The 21,280-nt window shown below is 42.4% G+C and overlaps 1 protein-coding gene across 1 annotated transcript in view; it reads right to left on the bottom strand.

The window, feature by feature from the left end:
- afap1 (actin filament associated protein 1) overlaps positions 1–9,674 on the bottom strand; it is a 30,955-nt gene extending 21,281 nt beyond the window's left edge. Inside the window, exons 1-3 of the mRNA XM_030773734.1 lie at positions 9,591–9,674; positions 2,141–2,273; positions 1,728–1,821 (exon numbers count right to left, since the gene is read on the bottom strand). Of these exons, the coding sequence (XP_030629594.1) occupies positions 1,728–1,821; positions 2,141–2,273; positions 9,591–9,624 (261 nt within the window). The 5' untranslated portion in view covers positions 9,625–9,674. The remainder of the gene's footprint in view (positions 1–1,727; positions 1,822–2,140; positions 2,274–9,590) is intronic.
- Between the last annotated feature and the right edge of the window lie 11,606 nt (positions 9,675–21,280).

The raw sequence follows: 21,280 nt of genomic DNA, 5'->3' as shown, positions 1-21,280 counted from the left end.
TCATTGTCAAAAACTAATAAAAGAGCTATCGGCATGAATGAACAGAGTGCTTATCCTTCTTTCTCTCCATGTTTGTCATACATTAGTAGCCAGTGCAAAGGGTGAGAACTGCAAACTAGCATTAGCAAGCCAGCCACGCACCGACAGGAAGCTCAACATTCCACGGCTGGGTTCAAACACTGTACATATGCAGGGAAAATGCAAGATGGCTGCCAAGCTCCTTTCGTACAGAGTTAGTAACCCACAACCTTAAGCGCACACACAGACACACACACACACACACACACACACACAAACACACACACTCGGCACAAATCTTCGCCCCATAATGTAGTGTCTGCTGTCCTGTCCATGGCCCTATCTCTCCACCCACACACTCAACTCTCTGTGGGATCTGTCCTAGTGAGGGCCAGACAAAGCTCCAAACACACACACACACACACACATACACACAGGACAGGCTTTGGTTTGGCAATAGAAGGGATAGTAAAGAGAGAGCAAGAGAAAGTGAGTTTATAAATTTGGCATACTCATACAGTTCTTAGGGGGAGGGGGGGCAGTAGGGGGGGGGGGGGTAGCGGAGAAACCAAAATCAACAGTCACAGAAGAACAAAAAGCAACAACAAAAAAAGTCCTCCTGGACAGTTCTGCAGAGGTCAGGTCTTGTCCAGGTTTAGGGCTGTGAGAAATGGTAACTTCCTCAGGGAACAGTAATCACAACTCCACACACTTTCTCTCTCATCTCTTCCTCTCTGAACCATTCAATCCCCATCATAACCCCCACCTCTAGCCTTCCGGGAACAGCAGCCATGAGTCAACGCACACACAGGCACACACACGTACACACACTGGGGTCAGGCTGTGAGGATCGAGGTAGCGTAGAATGTTTCTAATTAAACACTTCTGTTGGACAGCTAAGGTGCTGGTGCTCATAAAGAGTGTTTTGTGAAGTATGTGTAGTGCATGGAGGAGAAAACAAGGTACTGTGGAAGTGTGTGTGTGTGTGTGTGCGCGCGCGCACGTGTGTGTATGTTACTGTCAGTTAGGGACGACTTTATGACCCTGGGCCACGAGGCTTAAAACACCTGGAGTCTATCAAACCCATCTGCTAGAGAAACCTCACTGAGGAAAACAGGCATGGCTTTGCCTTAACACATTCATACAACTAAAAATACACACACTGCTCTGTGTCAAGCATATAGATATGTATTTACAGACACACACACACACTTTTGTGTGATACTGGAATAGCTTTAAGCTGACTGTGTTTCATGTGGAACAGATGAGCCCACATCAGGGCAGCGTGTCGGGCGGACACAAGGTTACGTAACATAAGGGAAACGCCGTGAACTCAGAAGAACACTTCCTGCTGCTGTTTTACAGAGGCCATAAAAACAGGCCTGCATATCATTTCCCACAATGACACAGGGCAACCTCACTCTCAAAGGGACCACGAAAAACACAGTCATGCTCAAGTTCAAACAGCATCCATTACAAGAATCCATTGAAGGACAACACCAACGCATGTCTAAGGGTCCTGGAATTCAGAATAGCAGTGGGACAGAAAAGCAAGATGCAGGGGTTGATGAATCATTTTTGGTTCCTATTTTTTTTTAAAGTATACTCTGCAGTACCCCTGCTTTTGTGCTATAAACATCAAAACCAATTTCAGCATATGACGTATTATGAGACACAAGTCCTCTGTTAGTGTTCACAGGTTGTCTTACCAGCCAGGGATGTGGAATCTCAGGGAGAGGCATCTGAGGAGGAGCAGGGAGAGAACTGTGAATCTCTGCCTTATAGGAGGGATCTAAAACATTAGAGAGAGAAAGAGAGAGAGAGAGACAGAGAGAGAGAGAGAGTGTGGAGAGGTGTCAGACCAAGCTGTTTATATGTGCATGACAAAATGAAGTAAATATGCATTACTGTAACCTTACAAACACCCATAATCCCACACAGTATTACCACGATCAAGCCAAGAAAAAATCCGCGAGGAGGAGAGACGTATGTGGAGAAGATACGAGGAACGCGGAGCAGGTGTGAGATATGAGGAGCCAGTATCAGACAGGAAGAGGTAGTATGAGGAGCTGGTAAGAGGAGGTGCCACTAAAGACCTGAGGCAGCCGTGAAGACTTAATACTGACCTTTAGCAGCCATAACCCTGTGTAGGATGTTAGAGATCTGCACCTTCTTCTCACGTACTCCAGCACTCAGATACTCTCTGTCCAGCAGGTCCAAGAAAACACGCAGCTCTGCCACCAACTCCTCCATCGCTGCAAATACAGAGGCCAAATCAGAACAAAGCAAAAAAAAAAAAAAAAAAAGAAAGAGGCAGATAATACCTAACCGATCAGATGATCAGAGGAATGAAGGCTTGGCAAACCTGTGTTAAAGTCGTAAATAAACGAAAGATGCATATTCATCATTTTCAACCACAAAAAGAAGTAAGTGTCGGTTGTGTTCAGACAGGTGTTTGAGATGCTGGGCACCTGACGCAGCCTTCAGACACGTTTCAAAAAAAAAAAAAAAAAAAAACAACAGAAAATTATGGCCATTGGTTGGCAGAGCACCTGAGAAACCTGCGAGCCTATCAAAAGTGAATTACAGCCCAGGAAATTCTAACCTTGAAACATGCCATAACAGCATGCCGTGCCCTCACAAAACACATAGCTGAAGGTTTACTTAAGTCCACTGGTGAAAATGAGGGGGAGTGTGTTTCTGCTGTCAGAGCCGACTGTTTGATGTGTCGCTGTGAATTTCTTACAGTAATGAAAATGTCCCACAACAGATGGTCGCATACCACAAATTATAAGTGTCACAAGGGTTGAAAGGTAGACCTTGTGTGGGATGGTACAGTCAGCTGCAAACATGGGGGCCCATACAGGACTACGAATCCTAAAATGAGTTAAAAACACCATTCATATATCAGGGGCCGAATAAGGGACACTCCAATGTTTGGCCTTAAACAGCTGCAACACCACTTCAGTGAAAACTCAAAGAAAAAAAATCAGTCCATTTAACCAACAATTTCAAATAAACATGCAATATCAAGTACTGCTCAATATCTTCTTGATTTCTGTAAGTTTATGAACAACGACCAATGACATGCCTGTTTCCTGCAGAGATGTGAGTTCTGGTGAGCTTGTATTGATGCTGTGACGTCTCTATGGTGACACGATACGCGTATGTTTAGTCCAAAGGAAACATAAGGCTCAGCTTTGAAGTATCAAGATCACAGGGAACTATGCTTTTTTTTTTAGCTATGTTAAGAGCCACAGTGGAAGAGAAAAACTGAGATTTTAAGAAAGTGAATGACAAGTAAGTAAGATGCAAATTTGAGTTGAACCTCAAAGACTGAAACCATGTGATTTGGCTCACAGCTCCAAACACATAGAGAAATCGCAGATAATGACTACGAAAAGGAAATCTTGTTCTAACATTCGTCCACAGTATGAGGTGGCAAAAGGAACCGCCTACTTTCAGTACCACCTGTGAATGCTAGACAGATACTGGGATGTTCCATATGCTCGAGCGGCCAAAATGTTTGATCAGTCCAATTTGTCAGACCCTGAGGGCCTACCTGCATTCTAAAGAGACATTTATGAGTGTTACTACATTAAATCTTTCAACTACGGTTTATCTGAAGCCAAATATTCCAAATTCTACACACTGATACACAAAGAACGAGCCACTTCATGCATGTTTGTACTGGTAACACAAACTTGGTTCAATGATAAGTGATTTCAGGTCCAAAGACAATATTTACAAAACAAGAACTTCCTTTAGCAAATGATTCCTTTAGGTAACTAATTACGGAATCAACAGACCGGCCTTAAGCAGAGACAGCGAGTGAATGGCTTAATTTCATGAGATATATATTCCATGGTGCTATCAGCAAATAGTAACAGGACATGTTCCTACAGTGCACTCTGCTTGTCTATAGATTCTTATAGAAAAAAAAGACCAAAAAAGCAAACCAAATGAAACAAGTCAGTGAAAAGCTGGCTGCTATTTGCTGGAATGCAACAAGATCCACCAGAATCAAACCTTATGGATTAGAGGGCGAGAGAGAGAGTGTGTGTACAAAAAAAAGTTAAACAATTCAAACAGGCAGACACATTATGCTCTCACACATTCAGGTTTTTTCCAACATACACTCTCTTGTCAAGCAAAGCCTTGAGTCAACAGGATCGTATGACAAAAGATAGACTGAGCACTCCCTCCAATAACCATCTGAGTGAGAGCTGAGCACTCCCTCCAATAACCATCTGAGTGAGAAAAACAGAGCGTATGCCTGAGGTGAAAAAAAAAAACAGAGGTACATTTACACAAGTCCTCCTGATATACAGGGGTCTTAGTTAAGTGAGCATGAAGGCGCCGTAGGCTAGTATAGATTAGGCCTTTAACAGAAGTGCTGAAAACCTCCCCTGACCTAGAGGATTGTAATGTTTTTCTGCAAATACCTGCGCAGTTTGAGGGGAAGAGGCTGAGACAAATCCAGGAATGGAGGTGTCAGCACAGCTGTTGATTTATAGAACCCAGGCTGTGTTTTCCCCTCATTCCTACCTTCCTCACTGTGTGTGTGTGTGTGTGTGTGTGTTGTGTCTGTGTGTGTGTGTGTGTTTCGGAGCTTGTTTGAAGTCTGACAGGATCTTAAGTCTAGTTTAACAAACAGTGGCCCCCAACTCCTCCAGACCAAACATATGGTCATGGCAGCTTCGGTGTAGCAGACACACACATGCACACAGACACGCACACACACACACACACACAATCTCCTATCTAAGTCAAGTAAAAGTTGTATATTTTTAACTTCTATGATGATTGTTTCATCTTCCATGTAAAAACATGTGTGTGGGTGGCCATGTTTACCTACCACCTAAGCACTGAGAAGCACCATGATCTCACCACCACTTCCATACAGAGGACTGGGTGTAGCAAACAAATTAAACTTACATATACGGATGACTGGGTGTAGCAAACTAATTAGAGACCATTTCTCCACACTGTCATTCAGCGAGAATGTCTTGTCACATCTGAGACCTGCTCTCTGTAATGAAACATTAAATCCATATGTGCATACATGATTTATTAGCTAGTGATATGTAATCATCTTTTGCGGATGTGCAACTCCTCCTCTGCTATCCTATATGTCTCTTTATCATACGTCTCTCTCTCTCTCTCTCTGACTCGCTCTTTTTCCATACAGAGGGCAAAAGACTTTGATGATGAATGAATTGGTTGGATGATGGGATAGATTTATAAATGGGAAGGAAGAATTTAAAAAGTCTCAAATGACTGTGTGATTTATAAAAGGTGCCACTCCCTCTGATCCCTTCAATTATTATAATTTCATTTTAGACACACACATCAAAAAAAAAAAAAATCTTCAGACCTAAATCAGTGACTATCCAGAATATCAAGTGATGGGTGTAAGACTTATCTGCTGAACATACTATGAAAAGCCAGAAGGCCTATGCAGATACTTCCGTGCTCTTGGAGCCAGTCATCTTCCAGTCAAGAGACTGTGGGCAGCTAGACTGAGGTTAGGATAATTAGTCTACATCACCGACTGGCATCGTCATGGTTACCAGTCGCCACCACAGAACAGAGCATACCACAGTACTGGCAGCACTTGAGCAAATATATACACTTACAGATATTCTCACACACACACACACACATATAAAGCGAGCCAATTCATAGACGATGATGCAGACAAGTGGTTTCAGATTAAAAGAGTGACTAAGCCTTTCTCTAAGGCACACATATTTTTCCCTTTGTCCTTAACACACATGTCATCCATGCATGTGAGCGAGAGAGAGAGAGAGAGAATGAGAGAGAGAGAGAGAGAGTGAGAGAGAGAGAGATATTCTCTCAGAGAAGCTCTAATGACAAGCTAATAAGTGACTAACTACAGAGCAGAGTTATAAATATCAGATCAGACAGATGTTGTAATAATGGGCTACAGTATAAACAGCTGTACAGTGACATACATCAAACACTCATCAATAACAGGGCACATCAGCAGCAACAGAAGCTTATTCGTGTGTGCGTGCGTTTGTGTTTGTGTGTGTGTGTGTGTGTGTGTGTGTGTGTGTGCATGTGTGTGCGTGCATGTGTCTGAGAGAGAGACAGAGAAAGAGAGAGAGGGAGACAGAGAGTCGGCATCTGAGTCTATCTTCTGTGCATTATATGCATGTGTGTTAGATGTGCAGACAGATGTCTTTGTATGTATGTATGTGACTATAGATATCTTATGTATATGTGCATGTGTATGTGTTTATGTATAATAACAGTGCACAAACCACATTGGACAGAGGGGTGGGAGTGAGAGCACTGTGGTTTCAGTGGGCAATAGACCTTGGAAATCATCCTCGTGTGTGTGTGTGTGTGTGTGTGTGTGTGTGTGTGTGTTGTGTGTGTTGTGTGTGTGTGTTGTGTGTGTTGGGGGCAGGGGGATTCTCAGAAGCAGCACAGAAAGTGGTGGATATGTCTGCACAAGATCCAACACTTCTGTCCTATAAACTCTGTCTCATGCAGCCCCCAAACAATATTTAGCCCTTTTTATGTCTGCATAAACAATAGAATTATTACTTACCATGTCCCTGTGTTTAGACTAATCTGCTACATACACAAATGTTGTTACAGCTGGTGTAAATATTGATACAGAGGGCCTTGAGATTGAGTTTTACTTACCAGCAATATCAGTCAGGAGAGAGAAACTTAACCACATGCTGGCAACCTGATGACAGACTTGCTGCCCTCTAGAGCCAAGTTACTCTACTTTGATAAAGAAGTGTGTGTGTGTGTGTGTGTGTGTGTGTGTGTGTATGTGTATGTGTGTGTGTGTGTACACCGAAAAGAAAGGAGATCCTAATCATAGACTAATAAAACACTTGCATATTCTTTGGCTCCAGAGAACAGTGAACAAGAGCCAAGACATGTAATCTACTGATTAAAAGAAGATTAAAAGACCCCAACACTCAGACTGGTGCCCTGATTCCTGCTGTACTCCACCCTGCACTAAACCATGTGTCCACTCATCCATTCTCTATACAAAAAAGCCCCTTAGAGAACACTGCTTTTCCAACCCTGCACTAAACCATGTCTCCACTCATCCATCCTCAATACAAAAAAAAAAAAAACCTTAGAGAACACTGCTTTTCTAACCTATCCTCACATACATACAACGTTCTTGAACCAAACCTAGCGGCACATTTTGAACAGAACTGTCACAAAGACTGTGATAGAGTGTCTACACTGAGACTCCTTGCAACTTGTAGTCTTTTTTTTTTCTTTGTAAGCGTATCTTAGGAAAAACCTTCCACAGGCCTCAGCACAGTGTGTAAAATCCTCAACCCAGACAGTCCTGTGGATATCCCCCTTTCTCACCCTCACAGATGGGATTACAAAGCTCTTTAACCGCACTCCAGGAGACCCTTAAGTTGTCTCAGCAACAGTATCAGGCAGGTCCAACAACATTCAGTACAGGACAGTCAGACGTGCTAAATTCCTCAGACATCAAATCCTCAAATCTTCAGATTTCTATAGGCTAATTTCATTCTTCCAAATGGAATCATCCAATTTCACAGTCAAGGAACAACTGTGAGCAAATGCCCAAAGTAATGCATCCAATGCGAGTAAATATGCTTACAAATTTACAGTGATTGCAACAGGCGAAAAAGGAGCAGGAACAGAACCCAAAAATTACTAAGAAGCACCCTCACAGAAATAGACAGATAAACAGATAGATAGATAGATAGATAGATAGATAGATAGATAGATAGATAGATAGACAAACAGATGTGGGGTGAAGGAGAAAAAGAGAAGAGAAGCACTGATCGGTTGAGAAAAAGACTGCAAGCAGGACTGCCAGACTGAGGAGTGAGGGGAAAAGTTCCATTTTTTTCCAGTCCTCTCGTGCTTTTTTGGGTCAAGCTTCCCTGTTGCTGAGAGGGGGGCTTGGGGGGGGGGGGGTTCTGACACATGAAAGCCTTTAAAAAATCATCAGTCGGGGAACACTGGGTGGAACCTTCAACTCTAAAACAAAACCAAATGGAGAAAGAGGGTGGGGCATAGGAGCAGCACCCACATCATACGTACAGACAGGGGGCCAATTAAACCCATTTCATCCTTGGCAGCGCAGAGGAAGGTCACAGTAATATGTATATCAATAAACACATTAACACATCAACCAACTTAATCGAAGCAAGAAATGAATCAAAGCGGGTGTGACAGAGAGATCCAAGCAGTGCATTAGTGACAACTTGTACAGCTGCCAACATTACTGCCTCCCATTAAAATCTCATGCAACCAGGGACATTAGTTTGTGTTCACCTGATAACATGTTAATGCCATAAGAATCACAGTTATTTTTAATTCAATATATCATTATCTTGCTGCTGATGCTGCTATTTTACAAAATAGACTAAACGCATGAATTAGCTGACTGTCCCATTCCTGGCTTCTTTGGAGGTCTGTCCAATCCCATTCACAGCAGACGCGTAAAACGCGACCAGGGTACTTGACATTCCGCAGCTGCCCACCGACTCACCAACACACACATCTGTCTCTGGACAATCTTTTATTTTTAAGCAAGCCGTGTGCTAACAGAGAAACGAAGGACGTTTATATTCCTCAAGACAAGGCTCAGATTACCTGTTAGTTGGTAGGCTCTAAAATACCCATCAGATGGTGCAAGAACTCTACGGAAACAACTCGGTTTTGACAGAATGATCATGATTTAATTAAAGAGCAGAGCAAAGAAACACAAAGAAATGATGTACCGAATCTAAAGTGCGAATTCGCCCGGTGTAACAACGTTGGTATTGAAAAGTAACGGATGCTGCACAAACTCTCCAAACGCGCCTCTCGTAATAAATCCGGATGACACACAAGAGGCGGCAAAGGGCGCTAAACTCCAACCACAGTCCAGTGGACTGTTCTAGATTGGACAGTCCACCTCGGAAACCACGAGCTCAGGTTGCAACGGCTGCGCAAAATTCCAAAGCCAAGTAACCACTTTGGAAACAGACTAAGCATTTAGCAGTGCTGCAGAGAAGGCAAGCATCTTCCCTCATTTCAAACGCTCTCTCTTTTTCGCCCCTGCAATGAGACACACCGATAGTTTAACCAGTTGCAAGGACAATAAAGAAAACAAAGTGCCATTGGAAGAAAAATGTTTACGGCTTCTTCTATGGATTTGCTTGTCTTCGCTGTAGCCGACTGCCTTTAGAAAGGCGAGATTAGGCCACCGCCAGCATGATATTTTTTCCAAGTATCTCAACCACTACAAAGAGGGACTTGCATAGTTTTAATTCAACTAGCATTTCTCCTCGAACTTTTAACAGGGATTTTACAAGGTAGGTTACGTTTGGGTTGAAAGCTACAGCCTGAGATACAGATAATTGAAAACATATGGGTAATTATATAAAGTGATGTTCGAACCTAACCGTTGGCTTTGCAGCAAGGGGCTTTTGGTTTATACACAATGGATCATATGTAGGCGTACTAACATACAGTTATGTTAATCTTTTCAAATTATTTAAAACATTTCTTTTGCAATTAAATTCACATTGGACACTCACCCCTGGAAGCGAACAAAATGGGGTCGCTCCGCATCGTGAAGTCAAACGCATTTAATCCGGGGCAGCTCGGAGAAGCAGGCGTGTGCCCGACAGCTGCTGAATATCATTAAAACCCGGTCTTTTCCCCTGAGCAGCGAGCGACAACAGTGCCGCGTCTGTGTTCCTGTTCGCGTTAATTCAACCCTGCTGACCAGCTGCGCTCCGCTGTCTAACTGCCGACCGGCAATGTCTACGTTTCCTCTAAAACTTTCCCCGAGTTTTCTCTCCTCCCTCCCCTCGCACTTTTTCTTCCTTCCCCTAAGCGCCTGTGTGGCTCTGCACTGAAACAGAGGGGATTTTGTATGATTGCGTCTGCAGTCTGTCACGGCACTGGGTTGTGACGGCCGGGCCACGAATCTGCCCTTCCTCGGACCGTGCACTCAAAGCAGAGAGGGGGCCCTTTTTTCTCTTTACCTCCTCCAGCGCATGCCTCCCACTCTCTCTCTCTCTCTCTCTCTCTCTCTCTCTACTCTCTACGCCCTACAAGCTAGAATTTCCAGCTCCCTGTCTAGAGCATATGTATGCCTGCTTATGCTGTAGGCTACGAGTTTAACAGTTAAAAAAAGTTCAATATATATACATATATACAGGCATGTACATATGGTGCTATGACAAAAGTGTATTTGACTGTATTTTCAGTATGTACACACCAATTTCCCCCTGTTATCCTTCTGGTCAGCAGCAGATGGGGCATGAAGCAGGATTTGAGCAGCTGGGGGAAGACAGACCAGCAGCTCATGGCAATGAACTGTAATTAAGAATGAGCCTGGTCCCCACCCCCTGATCCCTGTAACTGACCTGTGATGGAGGGTGCATAGAGTCATATACACACAAAATGACCAAAGCCATGATTGCTATGAAAGAGGGGGGGGGGGGGGGGGGGGGGGGGCTTAAAACCAACTGGCTACTGTCCTCTGGTAGTAGTCAAATTGGAGCAGTTGCTGTTCTGCTATGAAAAGGCAGCATTCTGAAAACCACAGCAGACTGAGCATAAACCAACATGGTGCATATAAGGTAAATCATATTGTTTGGGTTTCTGAAATATGTACTGTAAACACAGCTTGGCTTTTCATTTCTTTTCCTAAGACAAAACAGAGTTATAGGAGCTGAAATACAAAAGGCTAGAGACAACTATGGAACATGAAATAACACAATGACCCCCCCCCCCCCAAATTACATAAAAATGAAAATAACAAAATTAATGAACTAGTAGGAGTTCATTCCTCTTTTTGAAACATACATCACTAGAGTGTTCTAAGCAAAAAAAGAGAATTAGAGAGAGAGAAAAGAATGAGGACTAGCATTCCTTTCAGCCATGTTGGTAAGGGTATGTGCTTTGAACCACATGACTTGAAGTGGGTTAATTGCTGGCCATTAATCAGACTGTGAGGTCAGCCTCTCCTCTGAGTCTGAAATTTAATAGCTAAGGCACAATGGGACGGTGTGATGAAATAACAGCAGGATTACAAGACTACAGATGTGCAGATAAGAAGCTGCTGTGTGTGTGTGTGTCTGTGTGTGTGTATGCAGGCCTGTCAGTAGGGATTTTTTGGGAAGGAATGGCCTTGTATGTTAAACTTAGTTTTTGCAGTGTGTTACTCACTGTCACTGGAACTGATCTCTAGGCATCTACAGTGTACACACTGGTGTTTTCCAGAAATTTCCCCTAGAAACGTGGAGAGGTCAAATCTCTCAATCACAGTGTTTTTATTGATTGTTGTTCTGCATATATGTTTTTCTGTTTAGTCATATGTCTTTTTCTATCATTTTAGACAGAATTGGCCTGGTCTTACTATTATCGTCAATTTGATCCAGAATATGGGTTAATCTGGCAGTTTGTGTGAGTAAGAGATTCCATGTAAACTTACATTAGGATCATCAGATCAAAGCTTCCAATGAATTAGGCTGTGTTCACTTTGCCAGGAAAAGTAACCAAATTCAATTTTTTTTCCCTTGTGGTTGAGACAGATCGCGGATATTTCCATCCGTGTTTCATGGTATGTAAACAGCAAAACACAGAGAATCAGATATTATCATCCATTCTGGTTCACATCCACATGCGTTATTTAATCTGATTCAAATCTTATATCTGTTAATGCAATCTGCATGTAAATGTTCAGATTAGATTCCTTCATTAATTGAAATGTAAAAACAGGAAAGGTGGTGATATAGGCCACTCTTCCTTTACCCAAGAGGCTTCAGAGGACCAAGGCTTGAAAAATAATCTTGCTCTTGGTTGCCTTCATGTCAGATGAGTGGAATAAATAGGCTTGAGTGGAACCAAGTTCCCATACCACAATGATTAATTCTCAACTGTGTGTTCGGGTCATTTCCAACACATGGTTTATGTAAACATAGGTACGGGATATGAGTGACTTTGAAACGTAGATGTAAACAGTCAGGCCAAATGATTGGATATGGGCAAAGGATTGGAACAGAGAACCGGCGCTGGGCGGTAAAAAACGCGGCCATTGAAACTGGAGAGGTATTTGGACTTCTCTATGGAAAAGTGTGTGAGGGGTGGAGACAGCGAAATATCTCTGCCCCCAGATGTCATGGTATGCCATAAGAAAACAGCCATCTCACAAATAACCTTTTTTCTCCATTTAACTAACTGGATTGAATTAGGTCTTATAGCAATGGTTGCACACAACTCCAGCTTTGTCCCTGGTGTATAAAGGGAGGGAGGACTAGAAAATGAGCACAGTGGGTGGGTAGGGTGGTGGGAGGGGGGGGGGGGTTGTGGTGGAAGAGAGCAGAGAGAGGTTGGAGGAAAGGCTTAAAGACATCAGGTCACATTGCTACATGAAACCAAACCCGGAAGGTTAGCACAACCTCAAGCACACTAAGACCTTCTATGAGGAGGGAGAAAAAAGAAACGTTGACAGACAGTGCGTTTATGAAATAAGTCTGTCTTTGGCGTTAAAAGCTAGGCATTGCACTGAGGATTAATTACAAGGGGTCATGGCTTTTTGAGGTATGTGTGTGTGTGTGTGTTTTTGTGTGAGTGTTACACAGTGGGACAACGCCTCCTAACCTGACCTTCTCCAGCTGTGTCAGTGAGGGAAACATGAGGTAGGAGTAGAGCGCATGAACACTCTGATTAGAAGACCAACACAGAAAAGGTTTTTTGAAAGAAGACAGAGAGTGGATAGTGGATACTGAGGAAAAAAAACCCAGAATGAGGTAAGGAGGACAGAGAGAAATTTAAGAAACAGAGAGAGAGAGAAAGAGAGAGAGAAAAAGAGGTAAAGAAAATAGAATGAAAGACAGATTGAAACCTTGTCCATGACTGTGTTTCTTGGTTTTCAGCTACTCTCAAAACAGAGGCTGACCTCGTGACCCTTAATTCCACGAGCCAACCCTCACGCCAGTTGCAGGGGATGATGGGAGTGGGGCAGGGGCCGCGTTAAAGGGGTGGAGTAAGGAGAAGTTTAAAAACAAACACAGCTCTACTGAACCCTTAAAGACCCCAGAAAGTGGTAAAATAAACCATCTTCATGGGACTGATACAGGCCGTCCATATGAGCCTTGTAAATGCAGTGTGCTTTATAAAAGTCAGCAACTTCTTTAATTTGTCTTTGAAGGCAAGGGCCACAATGCTTATATGCCCGGAATGAAAAATAGTTTTCCTTATGCTGCAAGGATGAGATGAGAGAAAAAGGGGAGGGAGATGGGCATCACTTTGAGCCTTTTGACAGTTAGTCCTCTGATCTCTTCACGCTGATACAGATAGGACTTATCTACACACTGACACTGTGTATCTCCTTGTCTTCATTCTGAACAGTCTGGAATGCTGGAATACTGAAATTTCAGTACATTGTAATATATCTAGGCACTTTGGAATTTTGGAATGCTGTAGACCACCTTTGGCTTTTGAGCCACCTGCTGACCGAGTCACAGAAGGCATCTGTGTGAGAGACTCACATCAAAAACAGAATATTTCTTGGATTATATTCCACTGCCTACGCCTCTCTAATCTGTGTAATCTGGCTCAAATTCATCTGTCATGGCAGGGTGCAGACTGATGGGATTTAAGAAGAAGGAAGACCTCCAGTCTGTCTCCTACTCCTCTAGTCTGTGCTGACAAGATGTTGAATGTGTGACGTACCACATTCTAGCTATGCTGCATGCCAAATTGCTAAACTGTCCCAGGTTGCCTTTAGACTGTAGAGACGGCCATGTAATGTTTTGGATCATATGGTTAAGTCTGGTAAATTAAAAGCGGATTGGCTGATTAGATCAAATAAGGTGTTGTTTTCAGAGTAACGAAAGGAAGCTGATTGGTTTGAAGATTCTTTCATGAAAATGAATGCAGTTCCTACAGTTATGTACAACAGGGTGTTTCAGTGTGGTTTCTAAGCTTGGATGTTGTTAAATGAGGGCAGAGCAGAGATTCTGTGATCTGAAAACACTTTCATAGTGCAATAACTGAATGTTATAAATGGAAAAATGTTATGAATGGAAACAGAGTGTATGTCCAATGTATGAGTCTTGGTAACAGTGTATACAGCACATGTTTACCACACACACACAAACACACACACACACACGAAAAAATACTATAGCATACCATAGTAAATAAACTGCAGTATACCCTCCATTTTACTGTAGTAAATACTGTAGTATTTTTGAACCATACTATAGTTACTTTACTGTAGTATCCTATAGTATACTGTAATTATTATACTAAAGTATACTATAGTTATTGTACTATAGTATACTACATCAAAAGTGACAACATGTATGCTGTAATTGTATAGTGTATTTTGTAGTATTTTCACCATAATGTGATATTTTTAAAACAGGTAATGCTAGGCCTACAGTAAATTTAATGTATACATAGTAACTTAGACTGCCATTTTCTAAAACACAATATACCACAGTATACCACAATGTATATTAAATTACTATAGCATTTACTAATGTATATCACAATGCATAGCAATATAATGTAGTCTCTACTACAGCATACCACAATGTACAGTAACTTACTATGGACTGTACTACAGTATACTACAATATATAGGAAATTACTGTAGTATCTACTATAGTATACCACAATGTTTAGTAATTTACTAGAATACCTACTATAGTATACCACAGCATATAGTAACTTACTACAGTAAATACCACAGTGTACTACAGTACATTATAGTAAACTACAGTGTACTGTAGTACATACTATAGTACACTATAGTATTTTTTCATATGGGCGTGCACACACACACACACACACACACACTCTGAGGGACTAATGACACATGCCATGTGAAGCATTACAGATGGTTCCCGTAAACTTAATAAACTATGACTGACTGACCTCCATTAAACTTTTTGATTGTTGTAATGGCTCAGAAATGTCCATGACAAAAGGAAAACAAATTCTCTTAAAAAAGCACCTTGGCATCTCTTCCTTTTTTTCACTGCCCTCTGCCTTTCATTCCAATAAGATGCTATCTCAGCTCGAGCAATTTCAGCACCCTGTTTCCCCACTCCACATGAGATGAGCTTAAAGTCTCTCTCTCTCTTTCTCCCTCTTAATCTCTCTCTCCCTCTCTCTCTCTTTCTCTCTCTCTCTCACACACACACACACACCCACAAATAGAGGACTCGTAGGATTTCTTTACATTGCCCAAAAGCGGTGTCATCATGGAAACAGGAGAAGTTTGGCATAGTGCGTCAATAGTGGGAAAGGTTATCCTCCATTTAATGAGAGGGCCTGGAGAACGCATCATCATTATCATCATCTTCATCATGAGCAATTGGCCCTACTTGGCTCGTTTGACTCTTCATGCAGACCTAAAGACTTCCTCTGCTCCGCCTACTTCTAATAAGACACTAGAGGTGACTAGTCCATCTAGTCCAGGCAACTGTTACACATATGGGATCCTGGTACAGCAGACTGGCTCGCGTCCAAAAGCACTGGGCCTTTATGAAGGGGAGAGAAAGAGCAAAAAAGAAATAGGTGGAGAAAAAGCAAAACTAGGTCAGGAACAAGCACGAGTTGGTTTTAACACACTGAAGCAGTCGTGTCATATCCTGGCATGGATTCACACGTACATTAGGGCTGTGTGTGTGTGTGTGTTTGTGTTGGGTTAGGTTCCATCAGAGCTGTTCATTGAGCTGATCTAAACGACGGATACACAGGAGTACACACATATGCACACACACACATATGCGCACACACACACACACACACACACTGATGCACAGGCAAATATCCCCCAACACCTTCAGTATGGTTTTGACAAAAAACAGTTAAAAAATTTCAGACATGATTAATTGAAGTAATGATAAACAGCCCAAAACTTTCAACTTCTCTCTTTCAACTTCCTCTCTCTCTCTCTCTCTCTGTATGTCTCTTTCTCCTCCCCATTCTGTCTCTCACTCTCATATTCAGCTGTGCCAAAGGTTTTTAAGGCAACCCTGACAAATGGCGTACAGTAAACAGTTATGATAATTGCTCGTGGAGGGATGTGTCTGAAAACACACACACACACACACACAAACACACACAAGCTGTGGGAGTACTCCAGAAAACTCCACAGACAGAGAACAAAGAAATAAAGACGCAGAATCTGAGTGACACTGAAAGAGCCCAAAATACAGAGAGACACAGAACCGTGACTTCTCCCTCTGTTTTGACAGGTCTCTGTATTTGGACTGGGTTAAGGTCACTCTGATTAAAAAAAGAGAGTAAAGTGGGTTTAATACCACCATCCCTGTATTTGGCCCATCGCAGAAGCAGTCACTGAAGTCATCAGACGCACAATATCTGTGTAGTTAAACTTTTGGTTTGTTTGTCTTTTTTTTGTGTTTAACTGAACAAAAATAACTGGTTTCATTCTTTAAGGATTATGTCACGCGAGTTTTTATGTCACACAAATTCCCAACCACCTCCTCGCTGTCTTTTCTCTTCTCTCGGGAGAAGGGAGGACACGGCAGAGTGGAAATTTAAATGAAAGGGTTGATGATGGCTTTTTCACGTGCTGTTTTACACACCTCCACAGATCTGTCTCTGAGTAACCCTCATTCCTTCTTTCATTCCTTTTACTTCTATTTTATGTTCCATTACTCGCTGTCTCTCTGCCGTCACTGTCCTCCAACTGTTCCTCTTCTCCTCCAAATCTTATTCCCATCTTTCTTTTTTTTTCTTGTCCAAGTCACTGCTTCAGTCGGAGAGGAGCTCATCAGGTCCCAAATCTCCACAAATAATCAGCCAAAGTGGCCATAAGGGTATTGACACACACACACACACGCACGCACGCACACACACATACCTCCTCCTCATCCACCCCCCCCCCCCATCATTGCTCTCCAGCACTCTGGTCTACACCATCTGGTTGGTTTGTCAATGAAGTAATTGTGAGCTGATCTGATATTACTTCTCAGACCAGACCAGCACGCATCTGTTACTGTCTGCAGGGGGGCATGAATGGGGCAGAGAGAGAAAAAGAGAGAGAGAGAGAGAGAGAGAGAGAGAGAGAGAGAAAACTGCACTCATACAACATGTATGAGTTTGGAAAGCAGACTGTTATTACTGCCCTCCAAAACACACACACTCACATTCAGTGACTTTATCCATATCCCTATTCAAATCAGACAACAAAAAGGCTCCCCGAGATTTGGCCCCTCTGTAAAGGCCCATTGGAGATGGAGAGGAAGAGGGGTGAGCTTTGAGTCAATATACAATTTCCCTTCCTCTCAACACCATGCAATAAATTACAATGTCTGTCTGGGTCATTCAAACACAGTCTGATTGATTAAAGTGAGCATAGTCTGAGAATACAGGGCTTCTCACAATATTTCTATACATACTCAGACACACTAACACTCACACACACACACGCACACACATGTGTCTCTGCACAGTTAGAGGGAATTTCCCATTCCCATCCTTTTCCCCATTTTACTGTAACTAACCATAATCATAACCATAACCAAACAAATAATCTGGCAATTTCTCTTTTAATGATCCCACTGTCTTTAAAACAACAACAACAACAACAACAACAACAACACTTTTGCCTTATTATGCACCAGAACATGTCCCTCAGTAGATCCCAACCTGTGAGATGCTGTCATCACAATAGGGACATATTACACACACACACACACACACACACACACACACACACACACACACACACAGTAAGTTGGACATTGGGCTTCCTGTGTGTCTGCTCTGTACAAGATCTGCCCAGAGAGCATGGCTCTTATTTTCAGCTCAGTTTGAGATGGAACCACAGGGAGTAAACACACACACACACACACACACACACACAACCACATAGTCTTAAGTGTAAAACAGAGGAAGTGACCCTGTACAGTACAGTCACCCCACAGAGAGTATGCAGTATTTCTTAATCTCCCCTGTCTCTCTCTCTCTCTCTCTCTCTCTCACACACACACACACACACACACACATACACACTGTTAATCTCTCTGAGTAGGGAGGTAGTATACGTCTCCAGACAGAACAGAAAAATGAGTGCTCTGGCCTCAGTTTCCCGCCTTAAAGAGGATACTTCAGTTCCTGTGTCACACTGCAGCCACACAGCAACCAAACGAGAAAAAGAGGAGAGAAACAAACAGAAAAAAAGAAGAGAGGAAGAGCTCATGAGGCCTGAGTTTCACCTGCTAGACACAAATTATCTAGTCTGCATCTGGTGTCAAACGCAGCGGGACCCTACATCTACTCAGCTCCATGTCTTCCACTGTAACCTTTGACCCTATAAACCCCAAGAGTCAAGCATGATCTATTGCTCTCTGATTGGCCATTTGGGAGAGTAGCTCTGTAAGTAGCTCTGTGTCTGGTGCTTTGACCTAAGGTTTGGAAGAAGAGGAGGCTCGATGTAATGATTTTTTTTTTTTGGCATTACTTTGACATTACTTATGATGTCAGCATAAATGCAAAAAATAATAATTTGATTCGTTCTATCTCAGGATAAGAATTATTTGTTTAATTCAGTCCCATCACTGTGATTAAAAAGATGAAGAGACATCTATGTAAAGAAACATTCATCTTTATGATCAACACTGGTGAAAGAGGAATACTTGGGGTTATTCTAATGAAGCCCCAGCTAAAGGCGAATGTTACCATTAAAAAAATAGCACAGAAAATAAAAAGAGAGAGAGAGAAAGATGTCAAGTTTACAGAGGTTCTGCAGTCAAGTATAAGGGGGTCTGTGGCTGAGGTTAAGGGGATTCACTCAGTGATAAAAACAAGGACATCCCGTAGGCGCACTGGGCACTTGACCTTTGGCCTTTTGGACATCTCGCTCAGCTCAGATATTCTTCCCATCATTGACACAAACATCTGGTACAATGGAGGAGCTGAAAAGCTGACACCTTAAGTGTGTGTGTGTGTGTGTGTGTGTGTGTGTGTGTGTTTGTGTGTGTCTGTGTGCGCCTGAGAGGCAGAGATAACAGAGAGACGGGACTTTGGGGATCGGAACATTCCAGAAGAACATCTGCAAAGCCTCCGGACGCAGACTGCTGAGTGACAGCCACTACAAACAGAAGTGTTTTCATTCGACTGATGACACATGAGAGAGAAGAGCAGAGGAAAGGCAAGGCATAACCTGTGTGTGGGGTAAAATGGTGACGTTGTGAATCCCTGTTGTCTTCTCCCCACTCACGTGGCTCTTTGACCGACAGCCCATCTCAGCCACCTGTCCATGAACAGAGCTGGGAGTACAGTTAGTAAAGTTATTTAATCATTTAAAGAAAGCTTCAGTGCCTTTTATGGCTGATTTCTGTACAGAGTGTCTGAGTGTACACTTGCGTATGTCTTCATGATTCAACAACGGCCCATGTCTCAATTCAGAGCTCATACCAGGCTGTGAAAAAATATCGAAAAAAAAAAAAAAAATAATAAGACGAATGCTGTGAACTTCAAGGAACGATTATTAGCTCTTTTTCACTCAACCGGCACAACTGTCGTTTTCAGCCAGTTTTGGCAAAGACCAAAGTTCTTTTCCTACTCAGTCAATGATCTGCAAAACGCCTACATACTCACACAGACACATACACAACACTCACACACACACACACACACACACACATGCGCGCACGCGTGCGCACATACACACACAGTCTTCTCCACCTGGTCTTTATGGAAAAACTCCATCACTCTGCAGCTGTGTGCTCCACAGCAAAAAGCCCTCTGAGCCAATCACAGCATGGCAGAGCTAAACTGTCGTAACCACGGCAATCTCCTCAGCCCACAACCATTTCCACGACGTTTATCCTCAAAGTTAAGAGCCGGCTGGTGACCTCATGCTAATTCCACAAAAAACTCACATCTACAGTTCAGTGCTATGATGTCATATCCAGTGCTGAAACAAATGATTACTTTGATCTAGTAAGTAAGTGTGTGTGTGTGTGTGTGTGTGTGTGTGCATGTGTGCGTGCATGCATATGAATAAGTGTGTACATGTATCTTATCAAATGAAGTTAAGCCTTTACAAGACAAATTCTCTGTCTCTAATGGTCAAAGCCTTTCTTTTCCTTCTTTAGTTTTTCAGAGGCTCTTAAAACATTTTTTTTCCTGGTGTCATGTGACTGTGACATGAGGGTGAGAGGATCAGGAAACAAAACAAACAGAGTGAATTGTTCTGAAACAATTTTCCTGACGGAGCAAAGCTGAACTTTGCCAAGATTCAGACAACCGCATACCCTACTTAATCTAAAGAGGCCTTGACCACTGGTCCCCCATCAAGCCTTTTTCACAAATGTTTTCATCTCAATCACTGAGTAAATATACAACATCAAGCCTTTGGCTTGGCTGGTGATGGCTCTTCAGTATGAGGAACCAAACCAATTCTCATTTACACATGACTCATCACCTCTGCTCTGCAGCCAACAGCTTTACCCTTCCATTTCTGAACTGGGTTTGCTACGATTCATATTTACATAAAGCGTCTATTTAACAAAATCAAACAATACATGCAGCCAATAATTAAGGAGCAGTTACTCATAGAATGATTGAAAAAAGATTAGATGGAAGATGTTTCTTTGTAAGTGTAAGAGGAGAGCAGAAGAGTAGAAAGAGGTAAGGTATTTGTGAATTTCAGACTTTAGAAGTAAGAGTATTCATCTCTCTTCACAGACATGATCAAAGTGATGTTAATATTCTCCAACAGCAAACAGGGCAAGGAAAACAATATCCCAAACCGGTGAAAACGGAACAGGCATCGCTTCATATTACTAATTCATAAATATATCAAACCGCTCTCTGTATATATAGAGAAAGATATTTGGCAAATGGCAAATGGCTTCTGTCGAAAACATGACCGTCGAAGCAAATCAGCCAAAGTCTCCATATCACCAACACACTATATATGCACTGAGTGGAATTCAGGGATATTAAATATGAAAACATAATTGCCATCACTAAGACAAAGAGAAAGGGAGAAAGAGAAATAGACAAAGAGAAGGCGAGGGAGAGAGAGAGAGAGAGAGAGAGACAGACAGATAGACAGACAGAGAGGTTGGGAAAGCTGAGTAAAAGATGAATCTATCTTGAGAATGTTTCGAGAGTCCAGTAATATGATCTGTGTTTTTGAACTCATAAAGAGATAGAAGGATGAAGTATGAAGTTAATCATTTTAACACTCTGCTGTTCTTTCCATCTCTCCTCCAGG

The sequence above is a fragment of the Chanos chanos genome, chromosome 5 (assembly GCF_902362185.1).
Source record: "Chanos chanos chromosome 5, fChaCha1.1, whole genome shotgun sequence".
Taxonomy (NCBI): Eukaryota; Metazoa; Chordata; class Actinopteri; order Gonorynchiformes; family Chanidae; genus Chanos; species Chanos chanos.
This window is presented reverse-complemented; position numbering and strand designations above follow the sequence as displayed.